The 16,426-nt window shown below is 35.5% G+C and overlaps 1 protein-coding gene and 1 pseudogene across 1 annotated transcript; both read left to right on the top strand.

Moving 5' to 3' along the window:
- The first annotated feature begins 7,580 nt into the window (after nucleotides 1-7,580).
- LOC7494515 (protein DJ-1 homolog D) lies at nucleotides 7,581-10,010 on the top strand. The gene is made up of 5 exons (XM_024600241.2): nucleotides 7,581-7,801; nucleotides 7,879-8,004; nucleotides 8,624-9,064; nucleotides 9,176-9,538; nucleotides 9,642-10,010. The coding sequence occupies exons 1-5, from the start codon at nucleotides 7,736-7,738 to the stop codon at nucleotides 9,828-9,830; spliced, it is 1,185 nt and encodes a 394-aa protein (XP_024456009.1). The 5' UTR covers nucleotides 7,581-7,735; the 3' UTR covers nucleotides 9,831-10,010.
- Nucleotides 10,011-13,720: 3,710 nt separating this feature from the next.
- Nucleotides 13,721-15,978, top strand: LOC18108951 (protein DJ-1 homolog D-like; annotated as a pseudogene).
- The last annotated feature ends 448 nt before the right edge of the window (nucleotides 15,979-16,426 follow it).

Here is a 16,426-nt window from a genome sequence, read left to right as displayed (position 1 = left end):
TGTTTCTAATTTAGTCCTACTTAATTTACTAGACTTTCATTCTCACCTCTTACTTGTATAAGCCCATTTAATTATGTTTTCTAGACAAGTTTCAACTAGGTTTTACAAAAAGAAAAATGGCACTTTTGTAATTCATAATGAAAATACAGAGCGTGCACAATAACTTCTTGTCCAGTAAAACCACTGGCTTTTTTTGTAATTGTAATTTTCTATAGTGATCATTTCTAGTTTATTTTATTTTTAAATGTATTGTAATATATTTTCATTTTGGCACCCTTAATTTTCAAAATCCTAATTTTGCCCCCGTTTTCAGTTGATTAGAACCATCCTAATTATTTTCATGATAAAGCAGGAACCATGCATGCATGCATCTTTGGCATGGATAAGATCTTTCTTTTCCTTCAAAAAAATATCAACAGGCCATAGTATCAAGCAAATAGATTTTTATTGTGAATTTTTGCCAAGTTTTTCTTTGATTAAAACTTCCTTTCCTTGTTTATGTTTTTTTTGTAAGATTTAAATCACTTTCATTAGACTCATTTATTCAAGAAAAATTCATTAACACCAATCGATTTTCATCACCGATATAAAGCTTTCTCTCTTTATTTTCATCTTCAGTGCCTCTCTCCTCTCTCAACAGTCAAAGATTGAAAGGTGAAAGAATGAAGTTTTATGATCAAAAAGTAAACTTTAAAAACTACACGGATAATGTCCACATTGTCCATCTCTTGTTGTGGTGCATAACGAGTGAGGTTTCCAGTCAACTTTGGAGTCCGATTCAAGACCTATCTTTACTGTTGCTTTAGGGTTGTAAAGTTCCTCAAAGGCAGCAAGAATCGAAACTAGGATGTTGTTACCACATGATTGAATATGTGGTTGCCGGTTCCGTTTGTCTGTAGAAACCTCCGGCAGTCGTAACTTTTATGGGGCATTTTGAGGTAATGGGTATTTGATTCTACTTTTCAGGGGGCAAATCGTATATAAAACTAGGGTTTATACTCCAAGGAGCATAATCAAAGGGAGTATTGCTGAGGGTGATGTTAAAAAGATCCTCAGGGCAACCATCATCCTTCATATCCATTCGAACTACTGTACGAATAGGAAGCTCTTTGTCGATTGATATTAATGCTGTAATTCTGTGACATGATCTCTCACTATTAAAAAAGGAGGGTAATTAGCATAGGATGTTACTATCACAATAATTTAGATGTAATTTTAGTAACAGATTAGCAATGGATTAAATATATATTAATTTTTTAATATTAACAACGGATTCAACAATGAAAAATCAGATACTAAAAAATAAATTAATATATTAAGAATCAACAACATATTTTCCCTTGTAATATGATTGCTGTAAACTTTTATAAAATAATAATAATAATAATGACGTGTTGCTTTTTTATTACCTTGAAAACAACAAAAAGAGAACCCCACAGCTGCAAACTTTCTTCATTCTCCGGAAGAACCCAATATTGTATCCCTTTCTATAATTCTTCAAAAACCTAATTAACCCATATCTCTTCCTTTCTATTCCTTTTCCAGGAGCCAAACCCATATGTCCCTTTTAAATCTACCTATCCCTGTCATGTGTCATTTTCCACAAACATAACTTGTTGTTTTCTTAACTTCTTCTCCAGTTACTTTATGCTTCCAAAAATTCAATCTTGCAGGGAGCAAACATGGTGTGAAAAATTAAAATAGCAGGTATAATCAAAAACCCATATTTAAAAGATTATGTTTGTAATTTAGAGAGAATATATATTGTTTTATTAACTAATTTTACAGAATAATTTTGTAAATCTATTGCTAATTATTGTTAAATATGGAAGTAGTTAGACTTTTTATAGGGTTCTGGGTTTTTTGGTTTTACTGGGTGTATGGGTGTTGTTTTTTGGGGGAGAAATATGGGTAATGTGTCTTAGAAAGGATGGCAGAGTTTGTGCAAATTTTATGGTAAAAACTATATATGACAGTAGGGAATGTGTCTTAGCCGGCTTCCTAGCAAAGCTTCCTAACTTCTCCATACAAAGTTTGGGTAATGTATAGGGCTGAATATTTTCGGTTCGGTCCGGTTTTGAACCAAAATAAACAACCAAACCAAAATATATTTTTTTAGTTTTTGAACCGAATCGAAAACCAGTTCAAACCGATTAATTTTGGTTCAGTTCGGTTTGGTTTTTTCCCTTCCAAACCGATTCAAACCGAAATGCAATGCCAAGATGCCATCCTCTAAGAATCAACAACGTTGTTCTCATTGTTACAACTTATTGCAAAGGAAAAATTAATTGCAAAAAAACAGTATCAGTTCTTAGCAATCAGCCAATCACTGCTTTGATTTTTCTGGACACTCTTCAGCTTCTAGACCCAAAATAATCCCTCTCAGGCAATCGATGTGGGATTTTTTTATGTCATGACCCATAAAGGAGAATCAAGTAAATCAATGGAAGAATCATCAATAATTCACATCTGACATGGCAAGTTTGAGAGATGAGAGATGAGAGACAGAAAGCATGGAAGATTGGAAGAAAATAAGACAAATTTTACTCAAATGTTGAAAGGAAATATTAAAGCTTAACATGTAATCAGTTACTTTTCCCTTACGTTGAGAGATGAGAGACAAAGAGAGCATGGAAGGCTGGAAGCTGTGAATAAAAGGGACCCTTTAAATTGTGAAAGCATTCAAAGAGTTAATGGGAGGGGAGGGGGCGGCTGTGTGAAAGAGAAAGAAATGATAAATGGTCTGCTAGGGTTGTTGACTAATAGGAGGGAGGAGCCGGCCCGCAACTTGGTTTTTTTTTTCATTTTTAAACCGAACCGGTTCAGTTTGGTTCGGTTCGGGTTGGCCGGTTCAGGCACACCAAAACCGGAGACCGAACCGAACCGGACATTTTCCTAAATATTTTAACCGGTTCAATCGGTTTTTTTTAACGGTTCGGTTTTTTCTGTTAATTTTTTTTTGGTTTTCTCAGTTAAATTGGTTTTTCGGTTTTTTTTGCCCACCTCTAGTAATGTGTCTTAGGAAGGTTGTCTAGGCAGCAGAAATGCAAAAGAAGGCTGATTGGGGGAATGTGGGTTTGATTAATTTTGTGTTAATAAAAATATTAATTTTTTTATTTTTTTATTTTAGATTTAATGTTGGCTGAATCAATTTCAAGTTTTTTAAATTAAAATTGAACTGGATAATAGTTTTTTTGGATTTTATAATCAGTTAATTTGATTTTTTTTATTTAATTAATTTTTGAAGGCTTTTTTTTTTTTTCCAAGGCTTTACCGATACTGCATGCGCACTTAATGAACTCAAACGTCCAAACATGCCGAGAGAGGAGAAATTTTAAATTTTCCGGTTCAGGGAGAAGATTAATGACTCAAATATGTTAAAAAATTGACCTTCCGGCCGATATACTTTCCTGCTTTCTCCGATTTTGCAGAGGCAGCCCATCGCAATAGTTCCTTCATTCTCGATATGGCTTTGGCTTTGTCTCCTTTAACCTTGTCTTTTTTCTCCAACGTGCTACATTTTTCATTTATGCTGGCAGAGGACGACAACTAGTACGTAGTTACGTTGATTTTCATTATTTGAAACAAATGGAGACTCATTATCTGAAACAAATGGAGACAAGAACGATGCATTTTAATATGTTGTTTCTTCATGGTTGAAAAAAAAAAACATGACCTGCAGGATGGATCCAGAATTCATGAACTAGTCTGTGAAGATATTAGCTACTATGCGATTTCTTCATGTGTTGAAAGAGTCTGCTATGTTCAATTCAATCTGAATATTTTAACTAGAAGTAAATGATTTTCATCCAGATTTCTTGTTTTCTGTCAGGATGCTCAATATAATATGGGACTCTTCAGAAGACTATTATTGTATGTGTTACAAATGTGAGTCCAAGTTCATCAGCCTCGCCGTCTATAGCCACGAATGCTAACTTTTGTACCGTTAATTGCTGGAGGATTTCCTTCTGCGAAGGGTCAGCTGTCATCAATATCAGGTTATTTAGCCTGAGGTTGAGCAGAAAGGTGAGTTGAAATCTACTCCAATTCCGTTCCCCAGTGATTGCCAATTCTCTTTCCAGCCTGTTAAATGATTATTTTCTGACTTTATTTTTGGGTGTGCAGGGATATGGCAGTGTTGGGATTCTCTTTCCAGCCTATTAAATGATTTTATTTTCCAACCTGTTAAATGACTTTTATTTTATAAAGTCCTGATAAATCATAAATAAAATGGTTGGAAACATTATTCAATGCTATTCTTGCTCATTACATGCTAATTTACTTTTTTAATTTTTTAATATTATTATTCTTATTTATTGTTATTTTTTTAATTTCAGATTGTTGAACCTATCATCATCACATTACTTATTTGCATTTGGAGTTGTCAAGTTTTTGGGTTGTGCATATTGGTCCTCCAGGTTTGTCAATGTAGCTTAAAACTTTTTATTAATTTTGAAAGATAACTTGATTTGTAGAAAAATTGCATCGTAATTAAATCTTAGCCTCTGTTTGCTAATAATGATATAATTTGTCTCCAAAGTGTTTTTAGTTTGTTAGTATTTCTTTGTTTAATATGATGATCTTAAGTAATAAATTATTGATGAAATAAATATTTAATAGTTGGTTAAAAAAAAATAATTATGGCATATGTTTGCATGCAAACTTTATTTCTACAATATTACTTGACAATGAAAACGATTATATTTTTTTTTCCAATAGAATAGTCTATATTACTAAAGTTGAAGAAAAAAAATTATGGTGAGAAATAATAAACAGAGCAATTGCTTGGTGTATCCTATTTAGCTAGCTATTTTGCCTACATCATTTTACTAATCCAATGGACAATCAAAACAACGTATTATATTTCCCTTTGATAAATTATGGATGATGTGTTTTTGGTGTTGCATCAGAATGCCAAGAAGCCTGAAACCTTCATAGATAACAAGTCTAAAAAAGTTATTGTAAGTATTTTTTTATGTAATTTAATTATTATTTAAAATTAAAATGAATTTATTATTATATTTAATTTTATTGTAGGAGAATGACATAAAAGAGATGATTTCAAGATATGAAACTGATCTGGAAAATCATCCTTCATTTGATGGAGCAGCTTGGTGTATGGCTATAGAAGGAGTTATAAAGGGTAGAATATATGGTGCACCTAGTATGCCGAAATCCATGGTTAGTACGAGTGTTTCATCACAATCCTATACGATGGAGTCAACACCTCCTAGCCCATCAATTCAGGCATTGAAAGAGCAAATAAAGAAAAGAGATGGTCATATTTTATCACCACAACAGGAGATGACTTCAATCAAAAACTTTCTTAGTAATATGGGATACCAAGCTTGGGCATCAAATATGGACCAAGGTATGTTGACACTTATGGCTTCATTTATGCCATCACATATGGCTCCATATATGTATTCCTTGTCTAATCCAGTATATCGACCGAGGCCTCGACCACCGTATACCGGTCCCACCTCATGATGGTCAACATTGTTTTGGTTCGTTTCCACCACCACCCCCACCACCACCTTTATGATAAAACATATTTATTAAATTGTGACTTATCTATTTTGATGTAAGTTTAACGAAATTTAAAAATTTATTGTGAAATTTATTTTATTTGACTTATTATTTTTGATAAAATAATTTATATTATTAATTTATGTTCTTTGTATATTTATCTATAATTTTTGAAATAGCCACAAATAATTAAAAAATTCAATAAATGAAAAAAATAATTTAAAAAATTCATGTTAAATCAACAACGGATTGGCAACAAAATTTCTATTGTTAATTAGCAACGGATCAGCAACGAATATTCCGTTGCTGATCAGCAACGTTCATTAACAATGGAATATCCGCTGCTAATTTACACATTCAGCAACCGAATTTCAGCAACGGATAATTTGTTGCTAAACAAATTAGCAACTGATAATCTGTTGTTAAAAAATTAACATTTATTATTTGCATCTGAAATTATCTATTGCTAATTCTGTTGCTGAATTTTATCAACAACATATTTTAATATTATCTGTAATGGAATAGTTAGTTGTTAATAGATTTATTTTTTAGTAGTGTCTATAACAGTGTTATTGTTTTGGCACTAAATCTTGAATCCTTGACGTCCACAGTCCAGGCTTCGGTTGTTGGCCCAGAAAGGATATGACAAGTCTTGCATTGATCCGCAGCTGAACAGGTGGCTATGTTCTTTGAATATCTCGTTGCCATGGCGATCTAGAGGTGTGGATATGGCCAAAAAGAAAAATATAGTGGCCAAGAAGAAAAGGAAGGAGCGCAAGCGCAATATAGGATGCATAAGGAACGTTTTAGAGCAGGGGGCTGTAAAGAAATAGCACGATGATTAATGATGTATGATTGAGCTCTTCAAAGAAAAGGATTATTTCGAAGATATAGGAGATTAACAGAGAAGGTGTTCATTTGGAAAATCAAGCATTCAACTGCAGCAAGCAAGCAACCTAATGAATTTTTCTAAAAGAAAATAACAGAAAGAGAGACCAAGATTTTATTCACTTTCCCCATATGAATTTCCGTGAATGGGAATTTCTTGCCGATTTCTTAGATGAATCTTGTTGTATATACGAGACAATTCAATCATTCCATCATTCATCATCAAGAAATAGTGTCTTCGACAAGTTTTCAGAATGATATGGCTTTACAGACGACAAATTTTAGAGTGAACAGTAGCGATCAACTATAATTTTAGCGCAACATCTGCAGTGGTCAGTTTATGTTGTCCATTCAGACCGACACCAAAGTGCAGTGCATACATGAAGAGGAGCTTCAAATTGAACTGGCAAGGATCAAACAACTAATACTGGAGGAAATCTTGAATCTAAAAAATGAGTTCGGTATTAAACCCCACAAAGCAATTAGAGCAGCAACAGACCAAAATCATCACAATAGCAAGAATCAGATCCAAATTTAGGCAGTGGAAGCCAAAATGAAGTCAAGCAATCTTAGGACACCATATGAGTAGAGATACCTCGGAGAACTCAAAAGCAGGAAAATCTGATTGCAAGAAATAGAGTACTAATGTTTGCCAAAACTATGGCCTTGAAATTGCCTGCAAAGATGTTCTAGTTGCTCGGAGCATCATAATCTTTAACTGTATGTTTAGGAACATTTGTGATTTAGAGTATTTTTTATTTAAAAATACATCAAAATAATATTTTTTAAAAAAATTATTTTTAATATTTTTTATCTATGTTGGTATAAAAATAAAAAATATATTATTTTAATATATTTTTAAATAAAAAATATTTTAATAAAAAATTTACAATAAAAATTATATAGTATGTATTAATTGAACAAACATTTTCAAAACTCCGCGTCTGAAGTTAAGACAAGATAGGTGAGGAGAGGCGGCTAGCATAATTGGTGGTCAAATCTCCATGTAACAGGAACTTCGACTAAGACACGTCCACAAACCAATTGAGCTAAGCACAACAATTAAAAAATATATATTTATTAACTTTTTTTCTCGATGTTTTTATATGAATAGTGTGAAACCGAACTTAAGTCGTTTACGTAAATAACAAACCTCCCATTTTCTTTATTTTATTCGTCAGAATGTGCATCGAGATCGAGTCAACATTAACAAAGAGAGTTAAAGAACAAAACGTTTCTCCTGCACTTATAAATTTATAATCACTCAAATAGCAATACACAGAGAGCTAAATCTCAAGCGTCATTGTTAGCATCAGCAATGGCTAATTGCAAGCCACAGAAGAAAGTTCTATTGTTATGTGGGGATTACATGGAAGATTATGAGGTGGGTTGCTTTCGTTTTTATCTATCTGAAGTTGTTTTTCTTCTTTAAGTGATGGGGTTTTGTTATTGTTTTTGCAGGCTATGGTTCCATTTCAAGCCTTGCAGGCTTATGGAATAGCAGTTGATGCTGTTTGTCCTGGAAAGAAAGCTGGTGATTATTGCCGCACTACAGTTGAGGACTCTGGTGCCTATCATGGATATCAGGTCCCCCCCCCTTCCTTGTATTTATTAATTTGTTATTATATGAATATCCATTTCATGATTGTTAACGAAATCATTGTTTGCTTGGCAATACATATTTCTTTGTAACACCCCCATCTATGTCTTGTATGGATGTGCAAATTATTGTACAGGGCATGTGAGTATGTCAGTCTCTAGATATTAGTGCACAAAACCCATGATGTTAGACAAATCTTCTTGGATTAAAGAAGATTTCAAATCTAAGATTTTGATTTTTCTGAAACTAATTAGAGTGTTTTTCTGATTAATTGCTTGTCATGTGATATGGATGCTGGAGGTGGAGGTGGAGGTGGAGGTAGTAATATTGGTGTTAATGCTGGCTCCGATGGTAGTAGAGGATGTAATAGTGATGATCTTGGTGATGATAGTGGTTGTGGTTGTGGTGAGACTGATAGTGATAATGATTCCATGATCGTTTAACATTCATAATGTGTCTAGCGAGCTCCCTTTTTGATAAAAACCGTGTTTTGAACTTCTGATAAACTTGGTGGGTGTAGCCCAACTGATCAAATAAAGTACATCCTTAATGTGGCCATTCATTACCTTAGTTCTGATGTGTTTGTTCGAACTTTACTTGCTGTAGACTTATACTGAGAAGCCTGGGCACAACTTTAGTCTCAATGCAACTTTCGATGAAGTTGATTTCAGCAAATATGATGCGCTTGTTATACCAGGAGGAAGGGCTCCAGAATATCTTGCCATAAATGAATCTGTGTTAAATTGTGCGAGGCAATTTTCCGATTCAGGAAAGCTGATTGCTGCTATTTGCCATGGGCCATTGATCTTGGCAGCTGCAGGCTTATTAAAAGGCCGGAAGTGCACTGCATACCATGCTCTGGGACCTGTTCTCATCGATGCCGGTGCTCTTTGGATTGAACCCAAAACCATGATGGATTGTGTTTCTGATGGCAATCTCATTACTGGAGTTATATATAAGGCGCATCCTGAGTACATCCAGCTTGTTGTGAAGGCACTGGGAGGCAAGATAGCTGGTTCAGATAAAAGGATTCTGTTTCTCTGTGGGGTAAGTTCTAATACAAAAATTATTTTACTCTGGTTACTATCATCAAGCTCGAAGAAACAAGTGTTTTTCTTGTTTACTAAGAAGTATTTATTCTCTTATTCTTGCTTTCAGGATTTCATGGAAGATTATGAGGTTACTGTTCCTCTTCAATCCCTTCAAGCTCTTGGGTGCCACGTTGATGCAGTTTGCCCCAAGAAGAAGGCTGGGGATTTCTGCCCGACTGCAGTCCATGACTTTGAAGGTGACCAAACATACACTGAGAAGCCAGGCCATAATTTCATTCTAACAGCTTCCTATGAAGGCTTGGATGCCTCGAGTTACGACGCTCTCGTCATCCCTGGAGGCCGGTCTCCAGAATATTTGGCACTGGATGAGACAGTGATTGCCTTGGTGAAGAAATTCATGCAATCAAAGAAGCCGGTTGCCTCTATTTGTCACGGGCAGCAGATCCTAGCTGCTGCGGGAGTTCTCAAGGTAGTATCCAATGTTTTCTTTCACTTTCATAGAATCACACAAGTAATCATTTTCTTCACACCTGCCATCCTTATTCTTGTATATGTGAATCATGTTGCTGCAGGGAAGAAAATGCACCGCATACCCTGCTGTGAAGCTGAACGTCGTCTTGGGAGGGGCAACATGGCTAGAACCGGATCCAATCGATCGTTGCTACACCGACGAAAACCTGGTTACCGGAGCTGCATGGCCAGGGCACCCTCAGTTTGTGTCTCAGCTGATGGCCTTACTTGGTATCCGAGTGTCATTCTAGCTGTGCTGTTGCAATAATACTACCTGTTCGTGTATGTCTATCAAATAACATCCGGATTCAAAGCCCTTGATGACCCTGCTTTAATGTTTAAGTGGATGGCCTCATTTGGCATTGTATTTTATTTTTTATTGAGTATAAACTATTAAATACTATATTCTAATTATAAAAAAAATATGAAAATACGTGAACCCATACCAAATCCGATAGCAGGGACAAGGGAGGAACAACTCCCCTCCATTCACAAACAACAGCCGGCGTCTCTGAAAGATTTTCAAGTCAATTGGAAATAAAATGGAATATTTCTGCATCTATAAGTGCTAGTATTTTTTAAAAATTACAAAACACCCTCAAAGATTTGGCAATTGTAGCTATACTCACATGTCAATAGAACAGTGTTTTTTTCCTTTTATGTTCCCGGCCCCTCTAACTTTTTATTTTTTTTTGAGGTTTTTTTTCTTCAATTAAATCCTTTGATATTAAGTGAATTTAGGTATTTGTGTTCTACGTTGATCCTGCTTGCCTTCTGTTAGGCTACCGTGGTCTTGACAAGGCATTTTGACTTTAGGTTGCGACTTGAAATTGCGGAGATCAAATTAATTTTATGGTTCTAATTGGATTAGAAGCTAGGGTACCAATATTGAAAAACAATCAAAATGGCAGCTCTGATATAGGGGGAAAAAACAGCACCTCTGCTTTTTTGCCAAAGTTTATTTTCGGTCCATTTAGTTTTGAAAACACATGTATAATTTTCTTGATTATTTAAGTTGAAGGACCAAAATATATTTTTTCGAAACTCATGGTGCGTCACCCATGTTTGACATGTTTTTCATTTCGGTCCCTCTTTTTTCAATCTCACCCTTTCATAAAAATTTAAAGCCAATTGCTTCTTAATTGGGACTAAAATGCCCAAAAAAGAAGTTTGATTACAAAATTTAAAAAATACAAATTTTATACAGTAATAAATGTACAATGAAAATCCCACTCGTTTTAGAGTACAGGTAATGAGACCATGAAAATAGAGATGCATGTCTTTTATGTTTATTTATTTTGTAATACTTAAGTTGATTTTAAAATTAGTTTAAAAAAAAAATTTTCTTAAACAAAATATGTTGTTGTCTTTTGTTAAACTTACACGCTAATCAATGATAGTTGGATTAAGTGATTTGAAACTTATTCCTTTTATTTTTTGAATTCGAGTTTTATGAATGAAGTATATTATTACTGGAAGAGCTTTACCTCTTAGTAGATCATCCCGACTTGACCGAATTAATTAAAGCCTATTGAATTTCTAGATACCAAGATTTAGGAAAAAAAAGAAAAACTTCCGCTTATTTTATTATCTTCTGTATTTATTGGGCACAAAATATAAAAGTCAAAGCTATTGTAATGTTTTGTTTGATATTGCATAATGCTGCTGTGATATCAAAAAAGCTACAGATTATAGCTTTTTACTAGCTTTTGATGCCGACGCAATGCTGAGGGTGTTTTAAGTGAAATTTGATTCTAATTATTATAATAGACAAAGATAAAATGCCCAGAAATATTATGAAGTAAAAGGCATGGAATTCATAAAGTTAGTGATACGATTGTAAAAGTTAAGTAAAGGCATGGAATTCATAAAGTTAGTGACAGGATTGCAAAAGTTGAGTAAAGATAGTTAAATCAAAGCAAAACAAAAGGTGCCTGGAGCCAAGTACTTTATGCCTCGTACATAGAGAAAAGGTGGACGTCGATGAACTGCAGGTTGCAATAAAAAAGCAGGTGAAGAAGATGTCCAATGAGCTTGCGATGCTGGATAAGAAAGCATTGATTAACTGAATGCTAGTTTTTTTCCTACTTTAGGAGATAAGTGTAAGTGTAAGCTACAAATGATTCTCAAAGGAAATAAGAATGATGTAGCTGCTTGTGATTGAATAATTGGTTATCTGGCGAGTTGATCTGTACGAAAAGTATCTTTGTTAAACAGAGAGAAGGTGGAGCAGCACAGAGAGATAAATGATGTTGTAGATGCAAACCTTTTCAGGGGATGGAATGGAGAGGCATTGCTTCTTTGGAAGTGCTGGTGCAGGACCGACATCATCTCCGCCAAGATGTTTCTTTGATGAACCTGCATAATCTTCCAGGTTCTCTTGGCTGGGGAAGTTGGGTGGTGCTGAATCACATATTAAGATGAAATACTTAACCAATGGCAAGTGTAAACTTAAGGAATGAAAGGCAAAACCATTTATTTATTAGTAGAACACTCAAGTAATAACTGTCAAGGGAATGTATATGGAGCAAATGAGACAGTGGTTTCGGTCAGTGCATCATCTCGACATTGGAAAATAACAAATAAAACTTTGACATGGTTTGAAGCAGCATCCTGCAAGATGAAAAATGCATCACACTATGCGTGGATTGTCTATGTGTGAGCAAGTGGAACAAACCTGTCATGTTGCCCAGCATCAGTGAAGATTAATGCCCTCTTTGAAAAGTGCAGGTAAACATTATGTGATGTGTGTATATTTTTATAACCCCACGCTTGAAGTTAAGACAAGATAGGTGAGGAGAGGCGGCTAGCGTGGTCGATGGAGTCAAATCTCCACGTTTACAGATTCAACCATGTTTTTTACAACAGTGTGCACACGTTATTTATTTGATGCTAGCAAGACTGTCATCAGTGGACAACAGGGAGACATGGAAATGCTTAAAGATTAGTTTTACCGCTTTTAACATTTAAAACTATACTACTTTTAGAACTTTACCTCTGAAGAAAATTCGTATGCAACTGATCATGGCTCATATCATCAAATGACAGATTCAACCACCTTTATCTTCTATGTTTGAAACAGGATTGCTCCATAGAATTGCAAATATCATATGTTAATTACATGTGTTATACCGTATAATCCCTCATACGAATCACCTTTGCAGGGACTAAAATGCACAGTAAACCCTGCGGTGAAGCTGAATGTTGTCTTGGGAGGGGCAACATGGCTACAAGCCTAGAACCTGATTCAATGCATCGGTGCTACACCGATGAGAATTTAATCACAGGAGCTGCTTGGCCTGGGCACCCTGATTTCGTCTCTCTGTTGATGGCTTTACTTGGAATCCGGGTGTCATTTTAGCTATTTTCATGTTAACTGCTGTGCTTGTACCTTATATCAAATAACACACGGATGCAGACTCCATGTTTGGGAGTAGAAATCCATCTTGTAACAAATAACACATGGATTCTATGTTAGTGTCTAGAAATCTTTGTAACTTGTCTGCTGTTTTGCCTGTGGCGAAAATAGACTCTACTGCTTGGCAAAGAAATGGGTTTTCATCATGTTGGTTGTGCGAATGAATGATGACCTGTCAATGTCATTAGCAGAGGATTTTGCTTACAATATGAATGATGTCAGTGAAAAATTAACAAGATCACTTTAAATATCATGCTAATTTCGATAGTGAGTTGTTGTGTTTCATTTTCACCTGAAAATTATCATTAATAATGATTCAGTATTGATGTAAGACTTGATTGGATCAAGTCTAAATGCGATTTAGTCTAACTCGTATTTTTTTTTCTATTTTCAGGTTACGAACAACATTTATCATCCATTTTTTAAAAGGAAAAAAAAACGATTATCTATCACATAGCAGACACTTCGACTAAGACACGTCAACAAACCAATTGAGCTAAGCATAACAATGTTAGAAAACAATTAAAATATATATATATATATATATATATATGAACTCTTTTTTTTCGATGTTTTTATATGAATAGTGAAACCGAACTGAAGTCATGTAGTTGTTTTCGTTAATAACAAACCGCCCATTTTCTTTATTCTATTCGTCAGAATGTGCATCGAGTCAACATTAACAAAGAGAGTTAAAGAACAATACGTTTCTCCTGCACTTATAAATTTATAATCACTCACATAGCAATACACAGAGAGCTAAATCTCAAGCGTCATTGTTAGCATCAGCAATGGCTAATTGCAAGCCACGGAAGAAAGTTCTATTGTTATGTGGGGATTACATGGAAGATTATGAGGTGGGTTGCTTTCGTTTTTATCAGTCTTTCTCATTTTGAAGTTGTTTTTCTTCTTTAAGTGATGGAGTTTTGTTATTGTTTTTGCAGGCTATGGTTCCATTTCAAGCCTTGCAGGCTTATGGAATAGCAGTTGATGCTGTTTGTCCTGGAAAGAAAGCTGGTGATTATTGCCGCACTACAGTTGGGGACTCTGGTGCCTATCATGGATATCAGGTCCCCCCCTTCCTTGTATTTATTAATTTGTTATTATATAAATATCCATTTCATGATTGTTAACGAAAACAAGCATGTGAGTATGTCAGTCTCTAGATATTAGTGGACAAAACCCATTGTGTTAGGCAAATCTTCTTGGATTAAAGAAGATTTCAAATATAAGATTTTGATTTTTCTAAAACCAATTAGAGGGTTTTTCTGATTAATTGCTTGTCATGTGATATGGATGCTGGAGGTGGAGGTAGTAATGTTGGTGTTAATGCTGGCTCCGATGGCAGTGGAGGAATGTAATAGTGATGATCTTGGTGATGATAGTGGTCGTGGTGAGACTGATAGTGATAATGATTCCATGATCGTATTACATTCATGATGTGTCTAGCGAGCTCCCTTTTTGATAAAAACCGTGTTTTGAACTTCTGACAAACTTGGTGGGTGTAGCCCAACTGATCAAATAAAGTACATCCATAATATGGCCATTCATTTCCTTAGTTCTGATGTGTTTGTTCGAACTTTACTTGCTGTAGACTTATACTGAGAAGCCTGGGCACAACTTTAGTCTCAATGCAACTTTCGATGAAGTTGATTTCAGCAAATATGATGCGCTTGTTATACCAGGAGGAAGGGCTCCAGAATATCTTGCCATGAATGAATCTGTGTTAAATTGTGCGAGGCAATTTTCCGATTCAGGAAAGCTGATTGCTGCTATTTGCCATGGGCCATTGATCTTGGCAGCTGCAGGCTTATTAAAGGCCGGAAGTGCACTGCATACCGTGCTCTGGGACCTGTTCTCATCGATGCCGGTGCTCTTTGGATTGAACCCAAAACCATGATGGATTGTGTTTCTGATGGCAATCTCATTACTGGAGTTATATATAAGGCGCATCCTGAGTACATCCAGCTTGTTGTGAAGGCACTGGGAGGCAAGATAGCTGGTTCAGATAAAAGGATTCTGTTTCTCTGTGGGGTAAGTTCTAATACAAAAATTATTTTACTCTGGTTACTATCATCAAGCTCGAAGAAACAAGTGTTTTTCTTGTTTACTAAGAAGTATTTATTCTCTTATTCTTGCTTTCAGGATTTCATGGAAGATTATGAGGTTACTGTTCCTCTTCAATCTCTTCAAGCTCTTGGGTGCCACGTTGATGCAGTTTGCCCCAAGAAGAAGGCTGGGGATTTCTGCCCGACTGCAGTCCATGACTTTGAAGGTGACCAAACATACACTGAGAAGCCAGGCCATAATTTCATTCTAACAGCTTCCTATGAAGGCTTGGATGCCTCGAGTTACGACGCTCTCGTCATCCCTGGAGGCCGGTCTCCAGAATATTTGGCACTGGATGAGACAGTGATTGCCTTGGTGAAGAAATTCATGCAATCAAAGAAGCCAGTTGCCTCTATTTGTCACGGGCAGCAGATCCTAGCTGCTGCGGGAGTTCTCAAGGTAGTATCCAATGTTTTCTTTCACTTTCATAGAATCACACAAGTAATCATTTTCTTCACACTTGCCATCCTTATTCTTGTATATGTGAATCATGTTGCTGCAGGGAAGAAAGTGCACCGCATACCCTGCTGTGAAGCTGAACGTCGTCTTGGGAGGGGCAACATGGCTAGAACCGGATCCAATCGATCGTTGCTACACCGACGAAAACCTGGTTACCGGAGCTGCATGGCCAGGGCACCCTCAGTTTGTGTCTCAGCTGATGGCCTTACTTGGTATCCGAGTGTCATTCTAGCTGTGCTGTTGCAATAATACTACCTGTTCGTGTATGTCTATCAAATAACATCCGGATTCAAAGCCCTTGATGACCCTGCTTTAATGTTTAAGTGGATGGCCTCATTTGGCATTGTATTTTATTTTTTATTGAGTATAAACTATTAAATACTATATTCTAATTATAAAAAAAAAATTGAAAATACGTGAACCCATACCAAATCCGATAGCAGGGACAAGGGAGGAACAACTCCCCTCCATTCACAAACAACGGCCGGCGTCTTTGAAAGATTTTCAAGTCAATTGGAAATAAAATGGAATATTTCTGCATCTATAAGTGCTAGTATTTTTTAAATATTACAAAACACCCTCAAAGATTTGGCAATTGCTTCTAAATTTTTTTTGAGGTTTTTTTTTTCAATTGAATCCTTTGATATTAAGTGAATTTAGGTATTTGTGTTCTAAGTTGATCCTACTTGCCTTCTGTTAGGCTACCGTGGTCATGACGAGGCATTTCGACTTTAGGTTGCGACTTGATATTGCGGAAATCAAATTAATTTTATGGTTTCTAATTGGATTAGAAGCTAGGGTACCAAAATTTGAATAACAATCAAAATGGCAGCTCTCATATTGGGAAAAAAACAGTCCCTC

This window comes from Populus trichocarpa, chromosome 4 (genome assembly GCF_000002775.5).
Source record: "Populus trichocarpa isolate Nisqually-1 chromosome 4, P.trichocarpa_v4.1, whole genome shotgun sequence".
In the NCBI taxonomy this organism is placed as follows: domain Eukaryota; kingdom Viridiplantae; phylum Streptophyta; class Magnoliopsida; order Malpighiales; family Salicaceae; genus Populus; species Populus trichocarpa.
Note: the sequence above shows the minus strand (reverse complement) of the source record. Positions and strands in the feature narration are given on the sequence as shown.

Excerpts from the sequence above, each read along its gene's own strand:
- LOC7494515 (XM_024600241.2), top strand. The coding sequence starts at position 7,736 with ATGGCTAATTGCAAGCCACAGAAGAAAGTTCTATTGTTATGTGGGGAT. Across the intron at positions 7,802-7,878 it reads ATTACATGGAAGATTATGAG|GCTATGGTTCCATTTCAAGC; the intron begins GTGGGTTGCTTT and ends TTGTTTTTGCAG. Across the intron at positions 9,539-9,641 it reads CTGCTGCGGGAGTTCTCAAG|GGAAGAAAATGCACCGCATA; the intron begins GTAGTATCCAAT and ends ATGTTGCTGCAG.